The 27,962-nt window shown below is 40.6% G+C and overlaps 5 protein-coding genes across 7 annotated transcripts; 2 read left to right on the top strand and 3 right to left on the bottom strand.

Moving 5' to 3' along the window:
* Positions 1 to 16: 16 nt before the first annotated feature.
* gdi1 (GDP dissociation inhibitor 1) lies at positions 17 to 8,444 on the bottom strand. Its single transcript, XM_084367711.1, has 11 exons — positions 8,122 to 8,444; positions 7,088 to 7,195; positions 6,794 to 6,893; positions 6,406 to 6,540; positions 6,111 to 6,309; positions 5,340 to 5,471; positions 5,125 to 5,224; positions 4,825 to 4,996; positions 3,915 to 4,059; positions 3,748 to 3,802; positions 17 to 2,853 (listed from the first exon to the last, which is right to left on the bottom strand). Exons 1-11 carry the CDS (start codon positions 8,164 to 8,166, stop codon positions 2,701 to 2,703), a joined length of 1,344 nt encoding a protein of 447 aa, XP_084223837.1. The 5' UTR covers positions 8,167 to 8,444; the 3' UTR covers positions 17 to 2,700.
* A 799-nt stretch (positions 8,445 to 9,243) lies between these two features.
* On the top strand, positions 9,244 to 14,506 carry LOC311265066 (V-type proton ATPase subunit S1-like). The gene is made up of 10 exons (XM_084366385.1): positions 9,244 to 9,521; positions 10,427 to 10,547; positions 11,316 to 11,390; positions 11,476 to 11,669; positions 11,756 to 11,793; positions 11,901 to 11,986; positions 12,108 to 12,337; positions 12,452 to 12,484; positions 13,130 to 13,367; positions 13,526 to 14,506. Exons 1-10 carry the CDS (start codon positions 9,394 to 9,396, stop codon positions 13,736 to 13,738), a joined length of 1,356 nt encoding a protein of 451 aa, XP_084222511.1. The 5' UTR covers positions 9,244 to 9,393; the 3' UTR covers positions 13,739 to 14,506.
* Positions 14,507 to 14,618: 112 nt separating this feature from the next.
* Positions 14,619 to 19,913, top strand: LOC311265069 (ciliary microtubule-associated protein 3). 2 transcript variants are annotated; one of them, XM_084366390.1, is made up of 5 exons: positions 14,619 to 14,884; positions 15,043 to 15,141; positions 18,502 to 18,635; positions 18,725 to 18,842; positions 19,734 to 19,913. In XM_084366390.1, exons 1-5 carry the CDS (start codon positions 14,735 to 14,737, stop codon positions 19,797 to 19,799), a joined length of 567 nt encoding a protein of 188 aa, XP_084222516.1. In that variant the 5' UTR covers positions 14,619 to 14,734; the 3' UTR covers positions 19,800 to 19,913. The 2 variants fall into 2 exon arrangements, with proteins under 2 accessions (XP_084222516.1, XP_084222515.1); XM_084366389.1 differs by having other exon boundaries at positions 18,499 to 18,635.
* Positions 19,895 to 25,161, bottom strand: taf8 (TAF8 RNA polymerase II, TATA box binding protein (TBP)-associated factor). The gene is made up of 8 exons (XM_084366386.1): positions 24,994 to 25,161; positions 23,777 to 23,936; positions 22,510 to 22,608; positions 22,359 to 22,421; positions 22,108 to 22,232; positions 21,716 to 21,863; positions 21,416 to 21,558; positions 19,895 to 20,388 (listed from the first exon to the last, which is right to left on the bottom strand). Exons 1-8 carry the CDS (start codon positions 25,039 to 25,041, stop codon positions 20,248 to 20,250), a joined length of 927 nt encoding a protein of 308 aa, XP_084222512.1. The 5' UTR covers positions 25,042 to 25,161; the 3' UTR covers positions 19,895 to 20,247.
* A 1,086-nt stretch (positions 25,162 to 26,247) lies between these two features.
* Positions 26,248 to 27,111, bottom strand: g0s2 (G0/G1 switch 2). 2 transcript variants are annotated; one of them, XM_084366306.1, is made up of 2 exons: positions 27,037 to 27,111; positions 26,248 to 26,932 (listed from the first exon to the last, which is right to left on the bottom strand). In XM_084366306.1, the coding sequence occupies exon 2, from the start codon at positions 26,911 to 26,913 to the stop codon at positions 26,557 to 26,559; it is 357 nt and encodes a 118-aa protein (XP_084222432.1). In that variant the 5' UTR covers positions 26,914 to 26,932; positions 27,037 to 27,111; the 3' UTR covers positions 26,248 to 26,556. The 2 variants fall into 2 exon arrangements, with proteins under 2 accessions (XP_084222432.1, XP_084222433.1); XM_084366307.1 differs by having other exon boundaries at positions 26,248 to 26,929; positions 27,037 to 27,093.
* Positions 27,112 to 27,962: the final 851 nt, after the last annotated feature.

The following is a 27,962-nucleotide window of genomic DNA, read 5'->3' as shown; positions in this document are numbered from 1 at the left end:
ACAAAACAAATCCAGGGTCTTTCCAGGTTTGCCATGTGCTTTTTATTTTTCTATCATTTCATTCATAGTTTAATTCATTTTTATTTGTTACACAAGACATTAGGCATTGTTCACATACTAGTGATCAAACAAGGACAGTAAGTTTTCTACTACTCAGCCTGAACTATTTCTTTTGTCAAATTCAAGGGATATTGTCAATAGTGGTTTCCAAAGGCCAAAGTGGATGGAAATTAAAACAGTACGACCACACATGAGGCTTTTGTTTTCAATAAATAAAAAAAAAAAAAGAGAGGCTGATGCTGAGGAAGGGCAGGGGGAGGGAGGGCTTCAGATATATCTATGTTCAAAGAGTAAACAGTATTCCAGTTTTAATCAGATAACATGTTTCCAGGATTAAGACCACACACAATGTTGAATGACGCACAGTGCGAGAACTGTTGAATGCACAGCTGTATAGATTTTGACTGACTGTTGGTGTTATCCTTCCATCAAAACCTGTTTCTTAGGAATGCTAATAATCATATTTAATCGTGATGCAGCACTGGAATGATCATAACACATGAGCACAGCAAGTAACAAACAAAAAACAAATAATTTCGGTGTGCATCACTTTTAAAAATCCATTTTTATCATCGGAACATAAACTAATAGCATAGCATATTCAGCATTTGACATAGTTTCTTTCCACAATACGTCAGTGAAATTCAAATAAATAGAGCATAACAATAAGACACGTCAACACCCCAAACACGCTATGACTTTGTTTAGAGTTGCTAAGGGGACTTTGTCGTGGTTGATAAAGTGAAATGCTTCAGTGTGTTTAAAGAAAAAGGATCGGAGTGTCTCAACAAAGCCGAGCCACGGATCAATCTGGCTGCGAGTGTGAGTTTGCACTGCAGAGATATGAGGAACTGCCTTGGCTCATGTGTACAATAACAGCCCTGATGTGGTAGAAAACAATATCCCTTCTATAGTATTGAGTCAGATCTGCAGAGCAACGTACACTACCAAACAACGTCAGCAAGTTTTGCCAATAACAGCAACACCATTTTTGGCACAAGACTGACTCGCGGCTAATTGTTAGTTTAAAACAAAGCAGTCAATTTTTTTTGAAAGGGCCCAGATATTTAAATAAGACCCCAAATTAAGGCTAAAACCAAATAAAAGCATCTTGGTTCATTCTCGTGGGGCGGCACCTGTAACTGTGGCTTCATACCTTTGCTATGCTACAAAGTCATTTAAAGTTATGGGAGTTTCCAGCTTTCCCCTCTTCTAACAACTACAGTTTTCATAGGATTTAGTCCCTAGGGAAGTGACTTCTCTAAATGACGTACACAAGGGTTGAAACAACCAAGACACAATCTGGTGCTTTCACTGTGAGCCGAAATTTCAGTCTTCACCCTCTTCACTCAAAAGTGAAACTTTTCAAAACGTCAAATCCAAAACATTCCCCACATACATTCTGTTACCCCAATGGCACACTTCCTCTCATCTCAACAAGTCCCAATTACCATAATCAGTTTGTTTTCATCACTCACCCAAATCTTCCAGAATACTTCATAGAAAGCCTCGCCTGACACGAGGACGAGAAATCCTCTCCATGCCTCTTTTGTTCCTTACATTCCCTTTTTTTTTTTTTTAAACTTGAAGACCACAGTTTCAACCTCAGATCTGTAAACTTCATAACTTCAGCCAGTGAAATGTGCACCAAATATATAGAAATAAAACTCTTCAATAATTTAAAATGTTAGAAAGTAAACTATTCAAATTCAAAATTGACATCACACAACAGAGATAAACAAAGGAACAGTTTTTTGGGGGGGGAGTGGGTTGGGGGTGTGGTTGACAGTTAATAGCCACTGGTTAGCTTGCCTGCTAGCACAGGGAACACAACAGCATTGCAAAGTGAGCACTATCAGTTGACAGAACAGCCCATTTATATGTAATTTTTCATCACATTTTTTTTGCCTGACCAACAGATTTTTGCCAAAAGGAGCGGCGTCTTTTTGAAGTAACACATGTAAAAGACCAAGTAAGAGAAAAGTGAAAGCAGGGTTGACAGGAGCGATACGTGGAATGGTCCAGCCTTCATACAGCAGTGTCTTTTGAGTCTATGTACAATACTACTGTGTGTAAAAGATGCATGCATGTCAACTGGAGGTGACCCTTCCAGAGGATTCTACACTAAAGCCATTACATTATCTCTCATGTCAGAGCTGGCAGTTCAGACCTCTCAGTGCCAATCAATCTTCCCCTCCACCCAACCTCTGATATGAGGACAAAGACGTTACAGAAAGAATGAAATGCTTTGAAAATCGCCAACGAGTAATAAATTCACCTCTAATGATAATAGTTAAGACATGATTATACTGTAAATTCTACAATGGAATGAAAGACCGTATCAACCCTGCTTTTCAGTGACAGAGAGAAGGAGTGTGAGTATTTGAACAGTGTGTATGTGTGAGTTTGTGAGCATTTATGTGTCTGAGCGTGTGTCAAGAGAGAGTGGGACGTAAGGAGAAGGAGGCAAACGGCCGAGAGCAGGCAGAGTCCAGAAGCGCACCCTCTCCCCACCCATTTGAATTTAAAGGACTGCTCAGGCAGCCCCCGCCCTCTACCGCAGGCTCTGCCGCCTCTTTTGCCTCTTTTCGCCCCGCCTCCTCTCCCGGCCCCGCCCTCTCCCGGATGCCCCTCTACCGCTCACTGCTCATCCTCCCCAAACACATCGTTCTGTTTGCGCTTCATGTTCTCAAAGTCAAAGTCGCTCCCGGTCATACGTTTGTAGATGTCCTTGATGTCGTTGCAAGTGGTCTCGAAGTGAGTGGTGGCATCGTAGGACCTTGAGGCGAAGACCTGGGAAAGAAAAAAATAACAGGACTCAGACTCTACATTGCAGTGGCTACTACATTACGCAATGCCCTCCAATGATATCACATCCTTGATTGCAACAGTCCCACCCAAAACTGGTGGAAACGAGGGCTGGGTCGCTAGATTGCGCCATCGTTCCAAGAAACTTGACCAGAAGCGTTTTCAAGAACCACAGTTACTTTGGTGAATAAAGAGGTATGTGAGGCTGTAATTACATACAGCGGTGCCTGAGCTACATGCTAACATCAGCATGCTAACATGCAAACTGTGATAATGCTAATCTGCTGATGTTTAATGTTTTCCTTGCTCGCCATTTAGCCTGTTGTAATGCTAACTTTACCAAATAACATTAAGAACAAAGACGAGGCTGTTGGGAGTGTCATTACTTTGGAGATATTTGTTAATTTACTAAAGTACAGGACGAATTAAACGTGACCAGATGATGGCGATGCAAATTTTATGACATCCCATCCATTAGATCTCAAGTTATTCCACTGAATAGGTAAAAACTTTGACCTCTTGGTGGATCGTCTGTATCTGTGGCAAATTCCACAGCAACACATCCAGTATTTGTCAAGATATTTCACTCTGACCCACAATTGTCAACCTCATGGTTGCGCAACAGGAAGTGTCAGGCGATCACCAAAGTCATTAGGCTTCATCTTCTGGGGATTATGAATGTCTGTACAACATTTTAATGGCAATCCATTTAATAGCTGTTGAGATATTGCAGTCTGGACCACACTGTATTGACTGACTAACGTTGTTATCGGTAGAGTCACTCTATAAGCAAACGGGCTATGAGCATCGTATGAATCTTGTTTTCCTCATCAAAAAGCTTGTTATAGCTGAAATGCTTAGGGGGAAAAAATCTCTTACCTGGCTCTCAGTACCATCATCTGTGGGCTCATAAAGGTCACTAATAGCCACAAACCTGTCAAAAAACAAACAAACAACGCAATTAACTAAACCTGGTAATGAATCCAGAGTTCTGGCTTTATGCTTGTTTGTGAAACCATTAATGCATAAGATGTTGAATTGCTGACTTTTTGTCAATGGGCTCCAGCAGCTCCAGGGCCGGCTCGATCTCAGTCTCGGGCTCGCTGGTTTCCACTGTGGTGCTGACGATGGCAATGTATTTCCCCTGGGCCGCAACATTGTGAGCATAGGAGATCATGCACACGTAGATGTCTGGAGAATTGGGAGTGGGGTTGAAAAGAGGTCAGATCAGAGTAACCAAAAATGTGTATTCACTGATTGTTGGACACTTGGGAGCAGAGGAGACAGGCACACCTCATAAAGTTGATGTATAGGAAGCAACATTATCATTTCCTTAGAGTTTCTGGCAATATTCATACTCTCCTTTTAGCTCTGTTTTTGTCTCCACCACCTCATAAATATCTGGCTCTTACTGTTCCACTATGCTCACCAGACAGTCGCTAACTGTCTGTCAAGTGGTGCCGGGCAGGAAGCAGGTTTTTAGAGCTTTATCACTAAAAGCAGCCAATTAACTGTGTTTGGAAACAAGATGATGAGAGCAGTGAATGAACCAGAGCAGTAGAGCTGTGGGTCAGAAAAACCAAAACAAGGAGCTGAAAGATGATAGAGCGCTGTGTAGAGCCAGTGAGAACTGCTGACTCCTGTGGGCTTGTTATTATGAGTACTTCTTTTCACATACGAGTAGTCATGCAATCCAGTGTTAATATAAGAACATTGATTATAGCCACTTATAGAGATAAAAAGCTACAATGTCAAGGATCAACATGTTTATAGTGCTTAGGGAACATAAGCTATTTTGACGTTATGGGGGAACTAAACGTGACATGTTTCTCTTAAAGGGGCTCCTTGACATCTCCAGGGCTTAAAATCAAATCAATTACATTCAACACAAAAGCCATTCTTTGTAATTGATCTCATTGCTCCAATTTGTGCCCCAGCAGCGACAATGATCCTCACCTGAGTTGCGGTTAACCTGATTCTGAGGAATGATGATCTGACAGGAGTTGGCGTCATTGGTGTTTTTGATGGGGTGGCTGAGGACGCAGATCACGCGGATCACTTGACCCGCCTTGCGGACGCGGTCCGAGATGTAGCTGGGGTCACAGATGAGCTGCTTACAACGAGCAACCTGCGAGCAGGAATGAGACAGAAATGTACAAGCAGCCTTTTAAAGGACTTTCTTTTCTACATGAATGAACTAAATGATATTGTTAAATTTGCTTTTTTATGTAGAATAATAAATCAGCGTGGCTGTACCTCTCCCTCAGACTTCACTCCAACCACATGGCCACCTTCCATCACTATCTCATCCACTGGTTTGTTCAGCATGTAGGTCCCGCCATAGATTGCACTCAATCTACAATGACAAGTGGATAAGAACTGTTAAATCATGGAGTAGGTTTGTACTTCTGTAAGACAAGTTTTGGTCCATCTAGTAATACAGCACTTTAGATAACAATGTATTAAAACACCTGGCAAATCCCTGTGGCAGCTCTCCCAGACCGTACAGGGGGTAGAGGTAGGGGCTCTTCCCATACCGGGCCAGAGATTCACTGTACAGCTTAATACGATTGATCGTGTCCAGACAGGGAACATCAAGATAGCTGGAGGAGGAAACAACAGGAAGGAGGAGGAAGAAAAGAAATATGAATAAACAGAAATAATGTCATACCTACACTGCTGAGTGGAGAATTTTAATCTATTTGATATCCGTCAGTCAGTCGCTACACTGGAGCTTTATTAAACCTTTATAAGTGCTTAAATTATTTAGTTAAAGGTCCCATCGTGCTAAATTTCAGGTTCATCCTTTTATTTCGGGTGTCTACTGAAGAATGAGAAAAACACATAAAATTTTTCTCATACTGTCTGTCTCCATTCACCCTCTGTTTTACTGCCAGTCTCTTCGAGGCCTCCCTCCCCAGAAGGCCAGTCTGCTCTGATTGGTCAGCACTCACAAGTCTGAGCAAGCATCACCCACCATGTTTCCGCAACCACGCCCGTGCTGGGTGCTTGTTGTTGATGGCAGTGACTTACAGGATTCCCGATGACTCGTTTAAAGGCAAAATTTCTGAAAACAGGCGCTGATTTTCTATGTGCATTGAATGTTTCCACATTATTTGTACAGCACCTAGTTTCTACAATATGGGACCTTTAAAATCATGAATGCAGCTGTGAAGTAACATGAAGCTATCAAAGACTTGATACTAGGTTTCATGTGTTGGACATCATGCTGTTGTTCTTACTCATCTGTCCTGTAGAGGGCCAGGGCGTGGCCGGTGAAGTCAATGACATCCTGGCCGAGGTCAAACTTCTTGTAAACATCCCTCATCGTTGTGGTTTTGGGGTCCACGCCCTCAAAGGTCTTGGGGTCATTCTCGTCGAAGTTGGCCACAAAGACTAAGAACTTCCTAAACCTTCGCTTCTCAAACATTCCCATCAGATCTGGAGATTCAAACAAAGGCTTAAAGTTGCAGTACCCCCGCGGTTACTTCAATTTGAATTAGACACTCTACTCTTTGCTCGTTAACTGTGGCTTACTTGAAGCTAGTGCCTCAGTCTCGGTCGACGGCACCTTGAAGATCTTTCCTCCTTTGTAGACAAAGCTTCCCTCCACTACTTTGAAGTCCAGGTATCGTGTCACTTCTGTGTATAGCAGCATCTTCACAAGCTGACCTACAATCACGCAGACAGACACATGTTACATCTTATCATTTGTCATCAACCTTCAACTAATCAAACATTCTGCCTTGAGAGCATCTGAACGAAAGGCCACTTAACTTATAATCCCCGGCCTCATCAGTAATACTAATAACTTACTTATTATCATCTAATTATCCGAACTATCTCTTCAGTCTATGATGGGTGATAGTTACGTGTTTGATATATTCATTCCCTCAGAAACAAAAATCAGTGATGCAGGACTGACCGTTGGCCATGAGAAACTTGGGGATGAGGTCAACGTTCCAGTCCCGTCCTCTGCCCATCGACTCGGGCGGAGAGTCTGGGAGATTGAAGCGCTTGTACAGCTGCGAAGAAAGAAGACATAAAACGCAGCCTGTGAAGCTGACAGAATCCGAGGCATTAAGAAGGATATGGCGGCGAAGCAAATGAAGACCATAAAAAGAGCAGCTGATGCTCAATGGCACAGGAAGTAAAATGAGCTGTACTGAGGGACATAAAATATATTGATTGCTTTTTATAGATCCCAGGAGCCCTTTACCTCCTCCAGGGGGGTGATGGAAGAGCTCTCGCCACCATAGTAGGGGTTCCTGTCCATGTGCAGAACCTTTTTCCCGTTCACAGACATGATCCCGGACAGGATGCATTCCTGCAAAAAACAGGAATTAATAGCGAGCGTCAACACCGATAACGTAGCATCAATTTGAGAATGAACTGATGACGTATGAGAGTGACTTAGGGAGGAGGTGTCTCAAAAGAAAAAGACAGATTTATTAGAAGCCATAAAGGGAAGTTGGGAGATTTTGACAGAAGGCTGCAGGGAGGACATAAGGGACGGTGTGCGCATGCGCGGCTGGCTCGTTTCACCCATCTACTGTAATGATGATAATAATAATAACAATAATCATAATAATAATCTCATTATCAGTGTGTGTAATCTTAATAACAATATCCACATTATATTACCGCGTCATACCATTCAAACCATCACAGCTGTTCACTGACAAAAGGATGTTTGACACCTTTTATAAAAAAAACTACCAAAATGTCGACTTTTACGCATGAAAAAAAAAAAAAACCTGATTAATATCCCACGAAGTGTACAAGGTGTATTTCTGCCGCACTGGGTGTGATAAGTGCAGTGAGTGTCGGCAGTGAAAGGCTCTGTCATTTAATAAACCCGTGCTCAGGCCTGCGCCAACCTCAGGATGGAGGCCTGTCTATGCAAAGAGGACCATGACACACTGGGGTTACGCCTAAAAGATGCTACTGGGTGTAACACAGCACTGAGCCGGCTGTGAGAAAACATGAAAAACACCCTCCTGGAGCATCGTTTGCCGCTCGTCACGCACAAGCAGCTCGACTGGCACATTTGGAGACATTTGTTAAAAAAGCGCATCTATTATCAGATTTTCCCCCTTAATGTCACAGGCAACACAGGGATGCAAGGAGGCTTTCACTCACTGGGCTTGGAGGATAGCGGGCCTGTGAGTCTGGCTGGAATAATAATCATGTGGAAACTGCGCGTAATTACTTGGTTTTTGTTTCAAAAGCAGATGAAGCTCGACTACTTACTGTGAGTCCGGTGCCCAAAACGATCACATCATATTCCTCATCCATGTTGTAGCACTGCCTCTCCCGTCTCGCCCTCTTTTCGCCTCAAGAAATGAAGGGTATTGAAGGAAGGAATGCCAGTGAGTCCACAAAAAAAAAAACCGGGGATTTGTGCTCCCTTTGTCTGCCCGAGTGCTTCAAACGGCGCGTTCAAAGTTAAGTATTATTTATTAATCATTAGGCTTTTAATGACCAATGGAATAAACTGTCCACACTGTCACCGGCGAGGACGACCAAAGATGGCCCTGATCGTGGAGTACTCTAGAACAATGTTAGTGCGCGTCGGAAAATAGTGCGCATCCTCCTTCCCTCTTTCCCGTTCGGCCACACAATGGACTCAAAACTGAAAGCTGGCTGTAACATGAAACCTCCGCTCTGAGGTGGCGTTATCGAGCGACTGCACACGTGTAGTGTCTCGTTGTACACTTTGGCTTGTAGTTTAACATTGTTCCCGTTTTTTAAAATACGTTTTTGTGCAAGTCTGTGCGGTGTCTATTTTCTTCTCTATCCTTCATTTCCCAGTTGTAGGCGCAGCGTTGCGTGGATGCAGGCGGTGGTATCCCTCCGCCGCCACAGCTGTGTGTGGCTGGGAGTTGCTTTCACTGACTGACTGCACGCAGGCCCCTTTTTCAAATAGAGGGGGAAGAAAACAGTTCAAAACTTTATTTTTTTTGTTCTTATTATTATTGTTGAGTGTTAATAAAAGTGTCACGTGTGGATGATTAGACAATAACAACACGAGTTGGAGGGGAAATGCCTAAATTTAAGAGTGCATCAGCACCATGGACAGCTGCAGGTGTACCTGTCACACATGGACAAAGCGCAAAGTTCACCTGCATCACACACATCACATGTCTGTTTATGGCACATTCAGCATCATGACAGCTACTGTGGTTTATTGTTATAGCACCTGTTATTCAAACTGAAGTATAAACCAACTAGCATTAGCGTTACGGAAGCGGCTCTGACAGGAAGTCCCCGACGGCTAATGCTAGCTCGTGTCCACGCCGGGAGGTATTTAAGTGCTATTCATGAGGAGGGGTTTTTTTTTTTTTTTTGGCGTGACCAGGAGGAAGTGGAGAAAAAGCTGCAGCCTGTCGTGGTGCTACGAGGCAGCTGTGGGCAGGGCAGGCTGAATAAAAGAAGCAGGAAGTCGGTCTTTTTCTTCAGCGACACCGCACATGACTGTCAGCTGGTCTGCGTCACGTGAACACAACTTTGCGGAACAGCGAAATGAAAATGGCAGGACCGAGGTGCCCCAGTGGAGTGCGATTAATGGCGTTTATGGCCTTTTTCTTCGCCTTTCTCGCTGCAGGGAGCTCCACGGCTCAAGTTCCAGTTCTCCTGTGGTCCGGCGACGGGTAACTTTTCCCTTTTTACTCTTTATTCGTCACGTAAAACTCACTTTTAACTGCCAACTCTGGCCAGCTGCCTGTCATGCTAATGCTAATGCTAACACCAACACTCCCTGACCCGTAGCTAAGTTTGTTCCTGCTTCTGTCGACTTAGCTTAAAACTCACCAAAAAAACAAACATGTGACGTTTGTTTTGATTTAGAAAACGTCATGCAGATGCCAAAAAAATGTTAGTTATCTTGCAGTGTCGTACATACACTTCACTACTAAGTACTGTCGTCACTCAAACAAATCAACACTACAGGCAGTGGAGGTGCCACATCAGTTTAGAGCAGACAGACATTAGAAAGGACAGGTGGACAGACACTGTGGGGACACCACAACTAGTTGTATGAAATAGATGGAAAGCTGTGGCCATACAGAAGCAGCTAACATACATGTGTTGTATGGAAAATCTTGCATGTAGTGCAGAATATTCTTACAGTCTTTAATTATTTGTTTTGTTACTCTTTCTCAATGTGGTGGTGCATACACAGCAAAAAAAAAAAGGAAAAATGTTGGGATGTAAACCAGGTTGACTGTCAAGATTATTAACTTAACTATTGTTAACTAAGTCTAAACACAAAATTAAACTTGTTATATTGACACATTTCTCATTGTTTGACTGTCTTGACTTAAACAGTGATTAATAGAAATGTTATTAAGCTGGCACTAATGCCCTGATTTTAAACCGCTATTACACATGAGGTAAATGTTTTGAGTCAGTCGCACCCTTTTGCAGGACAAATAAAGTGCTATAAACTGATGGGATGGTTGTGCTGCAACACTGTTTCAAAGATGTTAAAGGAATTGAGAACATTTTGATTAGATTTTCACAATTTGTCACAAATCTATCTTTCCTGTATGTGAAGGTTACCACCACTGGCCTCACCTGCAGCTGGTCACATCATGTCCAATGATCAGTTGACCGCCTACCTCAACTCTGCCTTTGGCCCCGGCCCCCACACTGTGCTGTTGTTTCTGCAGGATAAGGTCAGTCCTGTGAGACATGAAAGCTATATTCCTGCTCTGCAACAAACAGGAGTGACAGTATGTAACTAAATAAAATGGAGCTAAGGATATAAAGGACAAGGACTGTGCTTGTGCGGTCAAGATCCTCTGAGATTTTCATGGATTTCATAACATCTGTGAGAAAGCCAGTCCATGGATGTGTACTAATGAGTTATGTGTGTTTGCACTGCAGTCCCATGTGACACAGTCTTCTCATTCTGGTGTGACAATGAGCTTTGGCATTACTTCCCCCTTTCGCAGTTCCTCTGCAACACTTCATTCTGGGTTTTTTGTTGTTGTGGATGTTCATTTTTGTGACTGATTCATGAGCTTGATTGATGTTTTAGTTGTACTGCAGTTTTTGTTGTGTTAAAGGACAAGTTCACCCAAAAATGAAAGTTAAGTTATTATCTTGTCACACATATGCCGATTGAAAGTCAAGTCCACAAAACATTACTGGAGCTTCACATCGCAACGGCGTTTCAGCACTCTCCTAAACAACTGAAGCGGATGGGGACTTTTGGTTTCATACAGCTCGTCCGGTGTAATCCAAGTCTCTGGAAGCCCTGAGATACTGAACTGATTTGAAAAGTCTTAGTTTACACCCTTTTTTAAAGACAAAACTTCTCTGTAGCTGCTACGCTTAAAGTGTTGGTACACACCCCTGAATTATTTTTTGGTGAACTAATTTCTTTAGTTTTAATTTCTCGTCTCATGTCAGTAAATTGTGATATTTAATTTTGTGTCCAGTTAAGCAAAGATGACTTCACAATCTTTGGTGGAGTGTATGGAAACAGACAGGATAGTGCCTTTCAAAACCTTGAGGTAGGTTTTTATAGTTTAGTACAGCAGTGCTAAATTTGGATGATTTTGTCAGACTAATAATAATTTTTTCCACTCACTCCTTCAGGCTGCGTTGCATTCTTCTTCCTCATCAGTGACGCTGCCTGCGGTAGAGTGGTCAGGCTCCTCTGCCATCCCAGCTCTGCTGCAGGAAAAGCTCGGTGTCTCTCCTCTGCTTGTAGACGCAGAGACTCTGTCACATCTCAGCATCAATGCATCTGTCAGCAATCTGCTGCTCATCAATCTTCCGTACTGTACTGGGTAAGACTTGATTTCCGCAGCATATCGGTGAATAGAAGTATTCTGTTTCTAACTGGTTAAAGATGAACATTTTCACTGTTTTACAGCTTACAGAAGTCCTGCAAGGAAGTCATACGTCACAATGGTAAGTTCTATATGTTAAGGAATTTCAGCCTTTTGGTCACTGTGTAGTTCATGTGTCATTTACCAGTTTTTGCAGTGTGTAACTCAAGCTTAATTTGCTTTCAACAGATGAGATTATTGGCCATGTTCTGAGTTCAATGAAAGCCAAAAATGTCCCATACACTGCGATTTACACAGGACTCCAGCCATCACGAGTAAGACACTCTCAACTAGCACACATAAAAGTTGCCACATCCCGTACCAGACTTGTATTTTTTTTTAGGATTCATGAAAACATAAAGCATTTTAATAACCATTTTGATTCCTTGTCTGCAGGTGATTTCAGAGACGTCTGTGTCTTCCCAGCCTGTGGGGCGCTCGTTGCTTCAAGCAGCAGCAACAACCAACGGCACAGAGCCCATCATGTACAATACATCCGGTGGCCCTTGCATAATGCTTTGGGCTCAGAATCTCAACATCAGCCTCTCAAGCACTTCAGGGTGGACCGATCTTGCAACACAAACACCTAACCTGGCAGGATCCATGTGCAACGCCACTAGCTCTCTGTGAGATGACCAGCATTGAAGTGTTTTATGTGCTTGTTGACAAGAAAACTTTAGTCTGTGCTATTTAAAAGGAAGTAGTCATTTTTAATGTGTTTATTTTTTTTCTCTCTTTAGGCTGGTCCTCAATTATCAAGACTTTAAACTAAGGTAAGGCAATGCATTGGGAATTTAAAGGAATAGTTAGACATTTTGGGAAAATTGCTCAAGATGTTGAAACATGTTGTTCGTGTTAATCGTTTGGTTAAAGCCCCTGACAACTTGCTTTCTGAAATCTTAAATATTTCTCCATTATATCATCATATCATCTTTAATTATTTCTTCTTCTTCTTATTATTATTATTAAGAGTTTAACTCTCAACAACTGAGCTAGTCTGTTGCAAATGCATAATTGTAGACCATATTCTTCAGCATTAAATTAGTTCAGTGTAGGTGTGCCAGGATACTTTGTTGCCGTCTGTCTCAGTCTTTTTTAATACGACCACTTAAAGAGTAAGCAGAGTAAGGAAGTGTGACAGAATAGAATACAATGACATACAATAGAACAGAATAAATCTTTATTGTCCACCGGGGTGGAAATTTGTATCAACGTACAGATAACGACAAGATAAAAACAGTCAAGCGATTAATGAGACTGACAGATAGTTGAGCTCAGCTAGTTTATTGAACAATTAATCCTTTGATTCATTAATAACGATAGGAACCATTTGTCCCAATTCTAACTATGAATACTAGTCTCTTACATTGACATGCTGTCTTTAAGATACTCAGCAACCTTCTTCTGTTGATCAACAGTTTTGCCATGAGTCAAAAGTTCTACTCTGTGTCCGGACGAAACTGGTTCACCCTGGACACCGTGCAGCTGCAGGCTAGCGGTCTCACAGCAAACTTCATTGGGAGGAGAGGCATCTACGCCCCAGCAGAGTATTCCTTCCATTGCCAGTCCGTCAACAGCTTCAGAGACGCTCTGCTAGTGCCAAACAGCACCGCCCAGAACACCACGGAGTGGAGGCTCAATTTTATCGACTTCCAGGTACAACTTCATTGCTGCATTTACATCTTGTAACTCAATATCCCTGCAGCAATGCATCCAGTACTTTTTTAATGGAGAGTGTGTTTTTTTTAATAATCAGGTGTCTGTTAAGTCTTTCTGTTCATGCAGTGTTTTATGCATTTCATTTTACGCTACAGATCCAGGGCTTCGGTTTGGCCAACGGAACAAATTTCTCCTACGCCAGTGACTGCGCAGGTTTCTTCACTCCAGGGATTTGGATGGGACTGCTGACCTCACTGCTCATGCTCTACATTTTCTTGTACGGTCTGCACATGATCATGCAGTTGAACACCATGGATCGATTCGATGACCCCAAAGGCCCATCGATTTCAGTGCCTCAGACGGAGTGAAGAACTCCAAAACACACACACCTCTCAGTGCTTCAGTGCCTCCTAATAAATCGTCTACTCAGGAGGGTTCCTCTGTGTCTTGTAGCTTTTGTGCAGTTGGGCCTTTTTCTTTGAAGATATTTGTCAGTCAGATTGATCTCCTCTCTGAAGTTTTCTTTCCTGAACATTTCTACAGCTGTCTTGGGGATATCTTTTACCCTAGAAGGGACATTCCAGTTCATCTCTCCACATTTGCAAGTGCCCAAATCGAAGCGGCTTTATACGAGCTGATTTTCAGTGCATGTGCTAAAAGATGTTTTTGTGCCACACTTGGCCAGACACGGTGGCTATTCTCCCCCCAAAAATAATTTGCAATAATTTATTTCACCAGAGAATGCCGTCTGTGCCAACATGAATGTGTTTGCTGGATTTTGCAGGACCGTTTCAGACCTCAGCTCTTACTTTTTTCAGCTGTGCAACAGTAATTTAAAGACTACTGGTTATGAAAGATGTGCCTGTATATACAAACTCTTGAAATATTGCCTTTTTTGGAATTGCCTTATGAAAGCATGTTAATACTTCTACTAAGATATGCCATTCAACTGCCATTAAATCTTTAAAACATTTTTTTTTTTCTGAAAATTATTTATTTATGTAAAAAAAAATCTGCTTGACTACCCTTAAGATTCATGTTTACCAATGAATTTGATGACAGTGCCTCAGCTCTGCTCGTGTCCATGACGTGTACACACTCTTTAATGGAAAATAAAGATGTTTATTAAATTGTGATTTGAATCGTGTTGTGTAATGTTTTGACTGCTCGTCATGTGTGATCTTTCCAGCACACGGGGAAATGTCACCAGTGTGAATAATGTATGCGCATGTCAAGTCGGTTGCCATCGTTACAGCCAGTCAAAACACGACGACGTCATCGCAGCTGGGAAGTCGAAGCTAACCGTTTGCTAGCTTAACTTTTCGGACTTTTCGTGACTTTCTTGCGCACAAGTTGTTTCCAAGATGTCAACGGCTCCTGCTCAGAGGGTAGGTTTTGGCAGCTGTCAGGAGAGGAGACTCTTTCCCCTCCATTACGCACCAGACCGGCTGGGAAACCAACATTCACGACAGGAGGCGCCACACGTCTGTCCCGGCTGCTATGACAACCACGAGGTCCGTCTGTGAAATGTCTGCTTCAGGTTTAGTGACGAGTCATCATCTCATCTTTACATGTGACAGGGATATCTTTGGTACAGGAAGCAGTGCGGTTCAAACTAAAAGGTTTCTAGTTGTTTGCGTTGTGATTTTAAGTTTAAATCCTTCCTTCACAGTTTGGCACCATAGTTTATGACCTGCAGAAGACACCGTGCAGTAAGAAAGGATATGGCCTCTCTGCACGGAGTGCAGCACGCTTTCCACCCTGTGGCAAGGTACATGACGCCAGTTTAACACACATGTTATGTCCAGGTGCTTTAACTTTACTTCCTCTTTATAGGCTTTTTATTTTATACTTGTACTCTAATATATTTTAGAGACAAATGTACTTTTACCCAAGTACAATTAGGGATGCAGGAAATATATCAGACTGATAAATTATCAGCCCAATATTGGGAAATTTATATTATCGGCTATTATTGGTATCAGTGAAATCCTAGCCGATAAATGATGCTGATAATATGAAGTGAAATTGCTTTTATTGACATTACAGATTCTCATATAGCATGTGGTTGTTTGCACACAAGTTAGTTTTAGGTCAGACATTCCTGCTTCGTCTATGACATGAAAACATTTCTCCTGATATATTTTTTCAATCTTGTTTCAGACATGACAAAAAAAACGTTCCTGAAAAAATTCTCCTGACATTATTTTTCACTTTGTTTCAGACATGACAAGAACAAATTCTCAAAAAATTCTCCTGACATTTTTTTCCAGACATGACAAAAACTTTCCTGAATTTAATTTTTTTTTTCATTTTGTTTCAGACATGAAAAAGAATTCTGCTGAAAAATTCTCCTAAACATTTTTTTCACTTTGTTTTAAGATTTTATTGTTTGTTTTTAAGGTTTAAAAAGGCTTGGCCCCTTCCTATTTAAGTGAGCTTTTACATATTCACTCTCCGGTTAAAGCTCTGAGGTCGTCCTCAGGTGGTTCTGACTATTCCCAGAGCCAAACTCAAAAGTAGAGCTGACCGAGTGTTTTCAGTGGCTGCTCCTAAATTATGGACCAGTTTGCCTCTGCAAATAAAATCTGCTCGGACCACCGAAACTTTCAAGTCGTCGCTAAAAACCTACCTTTTCTCACTTTTCTGAAAAATGTCTCCTGAAATTTTTTTTCATTTTGTTTCAGACATGAAAAGAAATGAAATGGCAAAAACAATTCCTGAAAAATTTCTGCTGATATCTTTTTCACTGTTTCAGACATGATTTTTTTTTTTCCTGAAAAAAATCTCCTGAAAATCTTTTTCACTTTGTTTCTCAGTGAAAAAATAATTTATAGAGATTTTTTTCAGGATTTTTTTTTTCATGTCCTAAACGAATTGAAAACAATTTTCAGGATAATATTTTTCGGAAAAATGTTTTTTCATGTCTGAAACAAAATATTTTTAAAAATTCAGGAGATTTTTTTTTCATGTCTGAAAGTGAAAAAAAAATTTCAGTCGAAATTTTTCAGGAATTTATTTTTCACGTCTGAAACAAAGTGAAAAAGATTTTCAGGAGATTTTTTTCTGGAAAATGTTCTTATGTCTGAAACAAATTGAAAACATTTTTCAGGAGAACTTTTTCATGTCTGAAAGTGAAAAAAAAATTCAGTCGAAATTTTTCACGTCTGTGAAAAAATTCAGGAGAAATGTTTTGTCAAGTCTGAAACATAGTGAAAAAGGAGAAATTTTAAAAATAAATTTGTTTCAGATATAAGAACATTTTCCTGAAAAAATGTTTCACTTTGTTTCAGGCATGAAAAAAAAATTCCTGAAAAATTTCTACTGAAATATTTTTTTCACTTTCATTTTGTCCAAAGTAACTTACAGTAATCTATACATTCGTACACTGATGGCAGAGGCTGCCATGCAAGGTGCCCACCAGCGCATCAGGAACAGTTTGGGGTTCAGTATCTTGCCCTAGGACACTTCAACATGCAGACCAGGGGAATCGAACCAGCGACCTTCTGATAACAAAATGTTGGCTCTACCCCTGATTTCCCCTGCTTCATTTCAGACATGAAAAAAAATTCTCCTAAAATGTTTTTAAAATTTTGTTTCAGACATGAAAAAACATTTCTCCCAAAAAAATTCCCCTGAATTTTTTTTTTTCAATTTGTTTGTTGTTCAGACATGAAAAGAAATTCCTGAAAAAATCCTCTTTAAATTATTTTTTCACTGTTTCAGACTTGACAAAACATTTTGCTGAAAAAAATCTCCTGAAATGTTTTTTCACTTTGTTTCAAACATGAAAAAAAATTCTCCTGATTTTTAAATTTTTTTTGTTTCAGACATGAAAAAACATTTCTCCCAAAAAATTCTCCTGAAATTGTTTTTTCACTTTATTTCAGCCATGAAAACAAATTCTTAGAATTTTTTTTTAAATTTTGTTTCAGACATGATAAGAACATTTTCCTGAAAAAATATCCTGAAATGTTTTCAGACATGAAAAAAATTCTCCTGAATTTGCTTTTCAACTTTGTTTCAGACATGAAAAGACGTTTCTCCCAAAAAAATTCTCCTGAAAATTGTTTTAAATTTGTTTCAGACATGAAAAAAAATCCTCTTTAAACTATTTTTTCACTGTTTCAGACTTTTGACAAAACATTTCTCCTGAATTTTTTCACTTAGTTTCAGACATGATAAGAAAATTTTCCTGAACATTTCTATTGAAATATTTTTTTCACTTTCATTTACATTTGCTTTTGTCCAAAGTAACTTACAGTAATCTATACATTCGTACACTGATGGCAGAGGCTGCCATGCAAGGTGCCGACCAGCACATCAGGAACAGTTTGGGGTTCAGTATCTTGCCCTAGGACACTTCAACATGCAGACCATATCAGACATGATAAGAACATTTTCCTGAAAAAATTCTCCTGAAATGTTTTTTCACTTTGTTTCAGACATAAAAAAAATTCTCCTGAATTTTTTTAATTTTTTGTTTCAGACATGAAAAAACATTTCTCCCAAAAAATTCTCCTGAAAATTTTGTTTCAGACATGAAAACAATGTCCTGATAAATCATTTTTTCACTGTTTCAGACTTGACAAAACATTTCTCCTGAATTTGTTCACTTTGTTTCAGACATGAAAATGTTCCTGAAAAATTCTCCTGACATTTTTTTAAATTTTGTTTCAGACATGAAAAAAAAAAAATCCTGAAAAATTTCTACTGAAATTTTTTTCCACTTTCAGACACGAAAACATTTCTCCTGAAATTGTTTTTTCAATTTGTTTCAGACTTGACAAAAACATTCCTGAAAAATGTATTGTGAATTATTTTTTCACTGTTTCAGACATGAAAAAAAAATCCTGAAAAATTTCTCATGAAATAATTGTGTCACTTTGTGTCAAACATGAAAAAAAATCTCCTGATTTTTAAAAAAAAAATTGTTTTATACATGACATAAAAAATCCTGAAAAATGTCTCCTTAAATTATTTTTTCACTTTGTTTCAAACATGAAAAAATATTATTGAAAAATATTTTTCAATATCTCATGAGTCCCCTGACTTTGTGGAAATGCAGCACTAAATCGCTGGAATACAACATGTCAAACTTCATTTCATTTTGTACTATTTCTATCAGCAGACAGTGACCCCTTCCCCACAGCAGTACCAGCCAGATCAAAGCCGGTCCACAGTCCCCCCTCCCGCCAAAACGCCTTTCAACTCCAACACACAGAGGTTTAAAAGCGTGTCATGCACAGCTGAGGACAGCCCAGGGTGAGACATCAGCACACAGACACACACACCTCCAGTGTAACAGCTGAACTGCTGAACTGAGCTGACAGATATTGATTCTGTGATTACAGCCCTGGGACCTACGCTCATGATGCCGCGACAAACAGGAAAGTGAGCTGGCCGATGTGCTTTGGGAGCCCAGACTGGTCCAGACTGCCTCAACTGGAGAAAAAGTCACTCAGAGTGAAAGTGAGTGAAGGAGGCGTTATCTCCAAAATGTGAAACAAATTGAAAGGGGAAACTGCAGACTCATATCAATTATATCATCTAGTATGTAACTAACCGAACCATGGCAAGCTGTGACCTGCAGATTTCCTGAACTCAGTGAAAATGAGGCTCAATAGGTATCACACACTTGGATGCAAAGTACAAATTTCAGCCCAATCCTGTGAAAAATAAGTACGGCTTAAAATCACAAAAATGACAAAATTTAGGTGTGAGGGGCAAACTTTAAAAAATTCATAACTGATTTTTTTTTTTTTTTTTTGAGAAAATCCATGACATGAACTTGGAAAAGTTCTGCACTCTGGGTTAGTCAGCAGGGATGACCCTGGTAGATTTAGTGTGTAACAGCATATTTCTTCTGTTTACCTCCCACCTGCCTCAGTGAAATATAAACTGATTCTCACTGAGAAAAATCTCTGGGGTTGTAAAATCCTGTCTGAGGATTATTCATCTCTGCAGTGATTGGGTTCAGATAAATCTTCAAACCTGTGACCTCCTTGATCAGATTTCATGTCTCACTGGTACCTGAAACAACACTGCTGACCATCACGGCTCCTTCACTGCTTTAAGACAGGACGGTGTTCAGTCTCGACACCAACATAAGAATTTTTTTTCCCATTGTTTCTACCAAGCTCTATACTTAACCCGTTACATGAGTGGCATCAACTCTCTAATCTAACCCTGGGATTGACAGATAAAAACATGTTTTGAGAGTTGTACATCCTGTAAAAAATTACACAGCTGCTGCAAAGGAAATACATAATTTTCTCATGAGAATTCTGTTTGTGATAAACTCAGTGTGCCTTGTTATACAGAGCAATTTCTTAAATGTTTTTCTTTTTGTTTTTCCTTCAGCTTACCAGCGAAAAGGAGTTCCTGAAGCACAGGAGCAGAGTGGCCTACTTGAGTTTGTACTACTAACTCTTCAGTTCATCATTTTCCTGATATTTTATGTCAACAAAACAGCAGCAAAAGCATTTTAATTTACTGGACTGAAATTGTTGGATACTTCAGAATTAAAGAAAGAAACTTGCATTTCTTTATTCACAAAATGAATGGTATGGTTTGTATGTTACACTATGGTGTTGCTTACAAAGTGAGAAAGTTTAAACAGTGGGGGCAGAGTGCTTGCTGAAAAAAAAGGACAGTTCACACAACAAAGGAAAGTTATCTTCAATAGAAGTCAGTATACAAAGAGCCAACAGCAGTACTGGTCCCAGCGTTGAGGAAAAGTGGCCACTGGTCCCGACTCACACTGTGGGCTTCAACACCGGGCTGCTCCTCTCTGTGGAGGGAACCACTGACTGAACTGCTGAACACACCAACTACTGTGGCAAATTTGAGTCTGTTGGTTCAGGTGGTTCCCGACTCATTTCTTCCTCCTCACTTTGGGTTTCTTGACCGGCCTGAGGTACGGGTTATCGATCACATTGTCCTCGCTGACTTTCGTGGAGGGAACAACGCCGCTGGGAGGAAGCATGGAGTTCTCTTTGTCATTTCCTGGATCATCCTGAATGAGGGGAAAAAAGAGGGAAGGGAGCAATTATTGTAGTAAACTTTACCAAGCAAGCACTTCACATTTAAAGGAATGCTTTACATTTTAGGAAATACACTTATTTGTTTTCTTGTCAAGAGTTAGATGACAAGATTTATACCACTCTAATGTCTGTGGATTGACTGGCCAGCAGTCAATTAGCTTAGCTAAGCATAAAGACTGGGGACGGGGGGAAACACATGGCCTGCCTCTGTCAAAAATGCAAAATAAAACCTTTCATACACCTTTAAAGCGCAGTATTTAATGCAGCAAATGTTTTGAGTCACTGCTCCAGACTAAGAAATAGTTACGGCATGAAATTTGTAAACCACCTGTTATGTTTTTAAACAAATGAGACTTCATTCAGTTAGCTAGCTACAGAGGTGCAGGTAACATTTTTAACTTTGGACAAAACCAGGCAAGCTGTTTTCCATTATATATTTTTTTCTGCTAAAACAGGGTTTTTTATTGAAGCTGCTGTGGTTTCCAGGGGATTTTCAGCATTTGGGCGTCTGCGTGTTCCTCAGAAGAAGACGGTCACTGTCCTGGAACAAAGACGCCTTCTCTAAACCTCACTGATGTCATCATACAGCTGTTTTAGCTAAATACTAAATAACCTTGAAACGCTGTTATTTTAGTAATAAAACTGGATCAGCATTTCAGCCGTGGTGATTTCTGCTAATCTGAGAAGGATTTTCTTTCTCTGCCACTCCAACCAGTTGAAGTGGCAGAATACGTGTTAATACGTGTTTAAAAACAAAGGATAAGATTATTCTTTATGGTTAGGAGTTTGCTTTTTATAGAAATTGCAGTTAATCTAAAATTATTAACACACAATGCAAAGTATGTGCAATTGTTTCTCCCATTTATGACATGAAAGGAATCCCAGAGTGACAAAAGTTATTTCTAGGTAGTAATAATATCAAAATCCAGGAACTCTGAGAGAGACCCTGTTGGAAAGACTTTATCTGACACTAAGCAAGTTCCAGTAGTGAAGACTTACATTGATGATGTTTCCTGCCGTGTTCTCGCTGTCTGTCTGGTCGTCCTGCTCAGAGGAGTCCGTCTCCTCCAGAGTCTGTAATTCCAGCTCTGAGGGCAGGAGGGCGCTGAGATATGGGATGGAGGTTGGTCGTGCTGCAATCACTGACGACACAAATGCAGGGATTAGAACTCATGTAATGAAAACAAGCTTTCAGTAACATAAGGCATGCATGAAAACAAACCTAGACACACTTCAATATGTAAACTACATACTACAGCAGGTTATTGAAACACATATTCTCTTGGTGGGGTCACTCACATGGGAAGGCAGTGATGTCGTCTTTGAAGAGGCTCTGAGTTTCTCCGGTCTTGGCCATGAAGCGTGTGAGTGCTCGTTCCACGTCTCTCCTCTGAGTTGCTGCCTTTTCTCGCACCACTTGGTAGTCCGACACAGGTTCTCTGAACGTCTGCAAGGAAAAAACACAACTCACACAGTTCACTCTCAGGATTTTATCTGTTACACATAATGAAGACCTTTGCTGGTTGTGGTTGTGAAACTGCAGGTGTTTACACATACTTCAATCAGATAATACATAATTTATAAGATTTTATCGTCTAAGAAAGAATTACAAAAGGGAATAGTTAACAAGAGAAGTTACACTATTTCAGGATTTGTTTAAGTATCTAAAGACCAAGAAATGTTTGACTCACAGGTGTTTTGATGTATGTGTGAGGGTCAGGGAACTCTGGGAAGTGGCCGGGGATGTGCGCCGGATGTGTGCGTTTCTGTCCGGCTGACAGTGCTTTGGGAGTCACAGGAGGGTTCGTCACTGGAGCTGAAATGTATTGAATCCAAACACAGGAAAACAAATCAAGTTCACAGCCACGTCATGAAATCAATGTAGAAACCATTTTTACTCAATTTCCTAACCATACTAGTGGACAGCTGAGCGTCTACTCACGGGCAGTTATAACCATCCTCTGTGATCTCTTGGCGTACACAGGCAGGGTGTCTGCATTGAAACCTGCAGTGACACAAACTGATTTAAACATGTCCTCTGTATTACCTGTAAGCAATGTTTGATTCATAAGTTGGTGTCCTCCAGTACTTACCCATCTCAATGAGCGTGACCACTGTATCCGACAGGGTTGGGACACTTCTGGCCGTGTGTTCACAGTAAGCTTTAGCACACCGACCTATTTCAGATATAACTGAGAAAAGAACAAAACAGTGAAATTTAGAAAAATGCTGAAGAACATTTGTAGATATAATGAAAGGATAGTTGATACAGAATGAGATTTAATTTCTGTTTGCAGGAATCATCAACAAATAAACATTTATGTGCCAACATGCATCATTAAAATAATATGTGGAAGTGCACAGTCCTGATACAGCAACGAAGCATCAACTGAACAGAAATACACTAATCCTACTTTTTCTTTCCCTGTATAGATACCTGATACTAGAGTACCTTCAAGTGCTCTATATACGCACAGTGCATTGCTCTGATTTTTCATTAAGGACTTCAGTCCTGATTTTCATGATGTATGATGAAATATTTGTTCTGGTATTGGTTTTGTTGCATGATTACATTTTTTGTTTGTTGCTTGGTTAAATGGTGTATTTTGTTGTTTATGTTAAACAGTGTACCTGTATGCAAGACAAATTTCAGAAGAAGAAAATAAAGTGAAATTAAGGATTTTGCGAACTGCTCTTCTTTATCAAGCTCTTTTAAGACTTGTACAGAAATACATAATCCTGTGTGTGTGAGGTGTATCATTTACAGAAGGCCTGAGGGGCAAGTGAAATTTTACTTCTTCTGGTGAACCATTTTACAAGTCTGGCCTGTTTTCTCTCCTGCGTTTATGACTTTAGAGCTAGTGGAAAAAAGTCTTGCCAGGACAATCTCTCTCAGTTCCTAAACTTTTTTTTTTTCATGTGTGACACTGGGTAAAAAAATGTCAGGAGGAACCGTTTTTTCTCGTGTGAAACCGAGTGAAATCATTTACAGGAGGAAAAAGAAAGGAAAGAAAGAAAGAAAAAATTTCAGAAATGTGTGAACAAAATTCCCCTGCCAAAACATTTTTTGCTTGTACCTTTGTTTGGCACACTTGGTTTCACACGTGGGAAAATATATATGCATGTATATATATTTTTTTTCCTTCAGAAAAATGTGTTATTCACTCGGTTTCACACATGAAAAAAAAGAGTATGAGTTCTCAAGTCATAAACGCAGGAAAGAAAACAATTGAGATTAGACTTTAACAAAAAAATTTAACTTGACCGTCAGGGCTTCTGTAATTATTAAATAAAACTAAATCAAATAGGTTTTTGGTGACATCAGCAAACAGCAAATGGGATAAGGATGTATATACATACAGCTCTGCATCATCTCAGTGAGCGTCTCCACTGCTGCCTTCTCTGCACTCTCAAAGCCACACTCTGTCAGGAGGGCACTGACGACAACCTGCAGGGTGCGCCGCCGGGCAAGGTGGTAGTTCTCTGCAGGGCTGGTGGCTGCTTTAGAACTGCTCCCACGCTTAAAATAACATAAATAACAGATATAGCAGATGAAAAAAATAAGGAAGGGTGCGGAGGTCTGAGATCACTAGTTAAACTACCTCTATTTAGCTAGCTGTATATGCTATCCCTGCATGATCTGAGTGTGTTCCACAAAGCGGTTTATTAACTGCTACTCATCCTCTGAGATCACCACAAGGCCGCCTTCTTTGACAACATTTTTGCTGATAGGAGTCTTGGAGCATTGTTCATTCAGCAAATTCTGTATCTGTGACGAGGTTGCTTTTCTATCCTTCAGGGAACTAAACTTGATGTATTGATCTCATGGTGTGGTCACTTTGGGTCCACCTGATTGTTCTGGGATACAACTGATCCAAAATTGTGTAAGGCGTTATAGACTTCCAAACTTTGTCCTCTTAGAAATCTTGAGTCTAGCCATGATTTGATGCCGAGAAGGCCAATCTCTGCTTAGACTGTTTTCTTCAGTCTACATTCGTAATCCTCAAACTTTCTGATAAGTACCAGGCTTACGTGACAATATTAGAGTGGGAAGCCTAAAACTCTTCCTCGTATGATTAAGAAAAAAAAAAGGGGGGGAAAATCTACATAGTGCACCTTTAAGCATAAAAAGGCATGGCCACACTATCATTACTTGACAGGTGGCTCACAGGACCACATGTTGACATTAGCAAGAGTTGGGTTAGGGCTATCAAATACAGAGAAAAGACTATATTTACACATTGCTATACACTCCACGGCATGGCATATATACATTGTTGACGGGTGAAGAGTCGGTGCAGAAATACAACGTGAAAATGTTATACCAACATTTGCCTACACATTCATTAGCATTTACCAACAAATTAACTCGGTACGCTGTTAGCTAGCTAACCTCATCGTCTGTAACAAAGCACAGGAGATTCATACTGAACTGAAGAGAGATTGTTTTATAGTCCGTGTTGAGACACAGTCAGGACAGACCTGTCTCTTCCTACACACTGGTCCGACTGCTAGCTAAACACCGTAAACTCGGCTACATCCTGCTCATGACGGCGGACATAAGAAGCTTCTCTTACCCCTCCTGCGTTCAGTGAGCCCCCCGATGCCACCGCAGGATCCGCCATCTGTAATTAACTGTGTGGCTGCTGCTCGTTGGATCAAACTGTTTTAATTCTACGGTGATAAGATCTTAAATCGTCTAACGACCGTTTAGCCGCCGTTAGTAAACACGGTGTGAATTTATGTCGTCACTTCCGTCACCCGACCGGATGTAGACGTTAACTCACTCCATGTTTACTGCCGCCCTCTAGCGTTTGGATAAAGAATTACACCTGCTAAATTTCAACGTGCCATCCAGATTTACATCAATTACACTTTTTTTTTTATTTTTTTTTTTTTAAAGAATTGTATCACGTCCAAGCCATATACTTATTGCAGACAAAACATAGGTATACAATTATTTTTTACACTACTCAAAATTAGTTAGGGATATTGGGATATGGGTGCATATATGCATGTGCATGGATGTGCAATAAAAGTCAAGTTTTTTTAGTTTGGGGTCTAAAAATATTCACAAAACACAAAAAATAAAAATTCAGATATGTCACAGAATAAACAATCAAGTGACACACTAAAATATCCCAATATCCTTAAATAATTTTGAGTAGTGGAAAAAAAGATAGAACAAGTTTAATCTATTTAAGTAGGGGTACCATGTAACACATTTTCATCTTTCATCTTTGAGACCATGCGGAGGGTCTGATTATGTTGTCAGATTTGCATTTTTGATCAATAATCACTGAACCAGTCAATGTCTCGAAGAAATACAATAATAATTTATATCTAAGTAAAATATTTTGTAACATAAGCTGTCAAAAAATGATTGACAGATAATCACAGTTTTGTTTTTACAAAACACTTCCCATGAATATCGTCTCTGAGTCTTGAAAGCCCCTGGTTTACAAGATAAATCAAATGTACAAGTTTAAATGAATCTTCCCTGGTTTAGTTGGTAACACAATATCTTGTATTACATTTCCTAACTGTCTTCAGCTTAATATTTCCAAATCTGCAATTCCAAGTTAGTTTTTTTCATCACTGAATAGACTTGTGGGACACGCTGATGCTCCGACACAATATACAATGAGAGGAAAAGCAATTATCAGATCTGAATAAGTGGATGCTTCCTCTCATTCGTAACATACTTGGAGAAAGAGTGAGTGTGCTGAGCAGCAATTTGTCACACAGAAGGTAATACTGATGAAAAAAATATATATATTTGAGCACTGTCTCCTTGAAACGTGTACGAAATGTATAATCTGAATCAGTCGCCAGCTGAAAAATAGTTTTATTAAAGTGCAAATTGAATCAAATCACACACATTTCCATTTTCTCCAACACACTCATCAAGTCACATCCACAAGTATCTGCTGCCCAGCAGCCAGACTTTACTGTACCCTGCAGTTTTCAGTGTATCTACACATACCATTTTTGCCAGTCACCAGGGGCAAATTGCACTTTTAACTTCATCTGGAATAAAAGAATGAGCACAGAGTGACTTGTTCAACATGGTGATTTAATTTACCACCACTACCATCAACATTGCAAGTGTCCATTCACATCAGGAGGGGAGGGTTTCTTTAAGAAGCATGCAGGCGGTTGGCTGAGCTTCTCTGCCCAGCAGTCACCAGATGTTTGGCCTTGACCTCGATCACTACTGATTCCGGCACGTCTACAACTTCAGGGCGGACCAAGGTAGATTGTGACTTCACCGCTTGCTTCTTCTCCTTCTTCTCCTCCTCCCTGATCTGCTCTGCCGGCGTGTCCTCAACAGTCTCCTGCTCCGTAAATGGCAGGAGAACTGTTTCCACCAGTCCACCAACCAGTCCGAGCATCGCCAGAGTGGAGCCGAGCATGTAGATCTTCAGCATGCCCCGGCTGGGCCTCTGGTTCAGCATCTCCTTAGCAAATGGGATGATCTCGCCAATGGTTTCCATATTGGGTTTGATGTGTCTGCTGAAGGAAGAAGAGAAATCAAACACACACAAGTGGTTTTGATTAAATCAAATCAATCTTTGGATTAAAGGGTACACATGAAATGCTGATGAGCAAATACTCACTTTGAAGCTCGACCCAAGCTCTGACTTTTTCTCAGTGTTCGGCCCTGTCAGGAATTTCGCAGGCAGAGAGACGAGGGCAGATCCGGCAATTTAAACACAAGTGGAGGCAGGTCAACTCCCACAGTGGCGACGACATGAATATTCATGAGGCTGCTGCAGTTGTTGTTTAGCGATCAGAGCTTGTTTGGGTAAAAGGGCACGATGCTTCCAGGACAAGCAGGGAAGCAAATATTAAACGATAAAAAATTAAGCTACCTGTGTGCGAAACTGTGCTGTGAGCTCACATGAGGTGCAGAATGAGGTTAAATAATGTACACATTCAAATACTACACATTTTACTGAACACTGAAGAACATGAGCGGCTGGTTTGTGTCGCGTGGCTTGTTACCATAAACATTGATCCTCATCAGGAGAGCTTGAGCGTCCAATCACAGTATGAGAAACTGGACAAAACCCATCCCATTTATTGGCTGGAAATTTGTTTGACAACTGTACAATTACATATAGCTCTACTGAACACTCACAGAGAGATAAGGTTCAACAGAAAAAAGGTTCCCCCCAATCATGCAGCCGTTAGCTGCTCTGGCTCATGTCCGCTGTCTGACCACAGAGCTGACAGTGAAGAGATTGCAGGGGTTAACGTGTGTGTGCATGTGCGTGTGTCTTAATCTTCATCCAAAACTCTCTGCCCTTTGACCTCATCCCCTCGCTGCAGGAGAGGAGGGAGTGAAGACGGGCAAGTGAGTTGTGAAATGTGTCTGATCTTTGTCACAGAGAGACATGTGTCACAGCGAAAGTGACAACCAGCCAACGTGACGAGACACCAGCACGTTGGTCGAACATCTGCACACCAGCTGACAGACGCTTGGCACCGTTACGTATGATCCAGTTTGATTCTTAGCCATACCGGTATCGTGGTCATGTGA

The sequence above is a fragment of the Pagrus pagrus genome (assembly GCF_965226575.1).
Source record: "Pagrus pagrus genome assembly, chromosome: 11".
Lineage (NCBI taxonomy): Eukaryota > Metazoa > Chordata > Actinopteri > Spariformes > Sparidae > Pagrus > Pagrus pagrus.
This window is presented reverse-complemented; position numbering and strand designations above follow the sequence as displayed.

Bases quoted from the DNA above. Each gene is read 5' to 3' on its own strand.
- LOC311265069 (XM_084366389.1), top strand. From the start codon at position 14,735: ATGTCAACGGCTCCTGCTCAGAGGGTAGGTTTTGGCAGCTGTCAGGAG. The intron at 15,142-18,498 runs GTACATGACGCC...TATTTCTATCAG, and splicing joins GCTTTCCACCCTGTGGCAAG to CAGACAGTGACCCCTTCCCC. The intron at 18,636-18,724 runs GTGAGACATCAG...CTGTGATTACAG, and splicing joins ACAGCTGAGGACAGCCCAGG to CCCTGGGACCTACGCTCATG.
- taf8 (XM_084366386.1), bottom strand. From the start codon at position 25,041: ATGGCGGATCCTGCGGTGGCATCGGGGGGCTCACTGAACGCAGGAGGG. The intron at 23,937-24,993 runs GTAAGAGAAGCT...TGTTATTTTAAG, and splicing joins GCTCACTGAACGCAGGAGGG to CGTGGGAGCAGTTCTAAAGC. The intron at 22,609-23,776 runs GTATGTATATAC...TTCTTTTCTCAG, and splicing joins CACTGAGATGATGCAGAGCT to TTATATCTGAAATAGGTCGG.
- g0s2 (XM_084366306.1), bottom strand. From the start codon at position 26,913: ATGGAAACCATTGGCGAGATCATCCCATTTGCTAAGGAGATGCTGAAC.
- gdi1 (XM_084367711.1), bottom strand. From the start codon at position 8,166: ATGGATGAGGAATATGATGTGATCGTTTTGGGCACCGGACTCACA. The intron at 6,894-7,087 runs GTAAAGGGCTCC...CTTTCTTCGCAG, and splicing joins CCATCACCCCCCTGGAGGAG to CTGTACAAGCGCTTCAATCT. The intron at 5,225-5,339 runs GTGTTTTAATAC...TTGTCATTGTAG, and splicing joins CTGCCACAGGGATTTGCCAG to ATTGAGTGCAATCTATGGCG.
- LOC311265066 (XM_084366385.1), top strand. From the start codon at position 9,394: ATGAAAATGGCAGGACCGAGGTGCCCCAGTGGAGTGCGATTAATGGCG. The intron at 12,485-13,129 runs GTAAGGCAATGC...GTTGATCAACAG, and splicing joins TATCAAGACTTTAAACTAAG to TTTTGCCATGAGTCAAAAGT. The intron at 13,368-13,525 runs GTACAACTTCAT...TTTACGCTACAG, and splicing joins TCAATTTTATCGACTTCCAG to ATCCAGGGCTTCGGTTTGGC.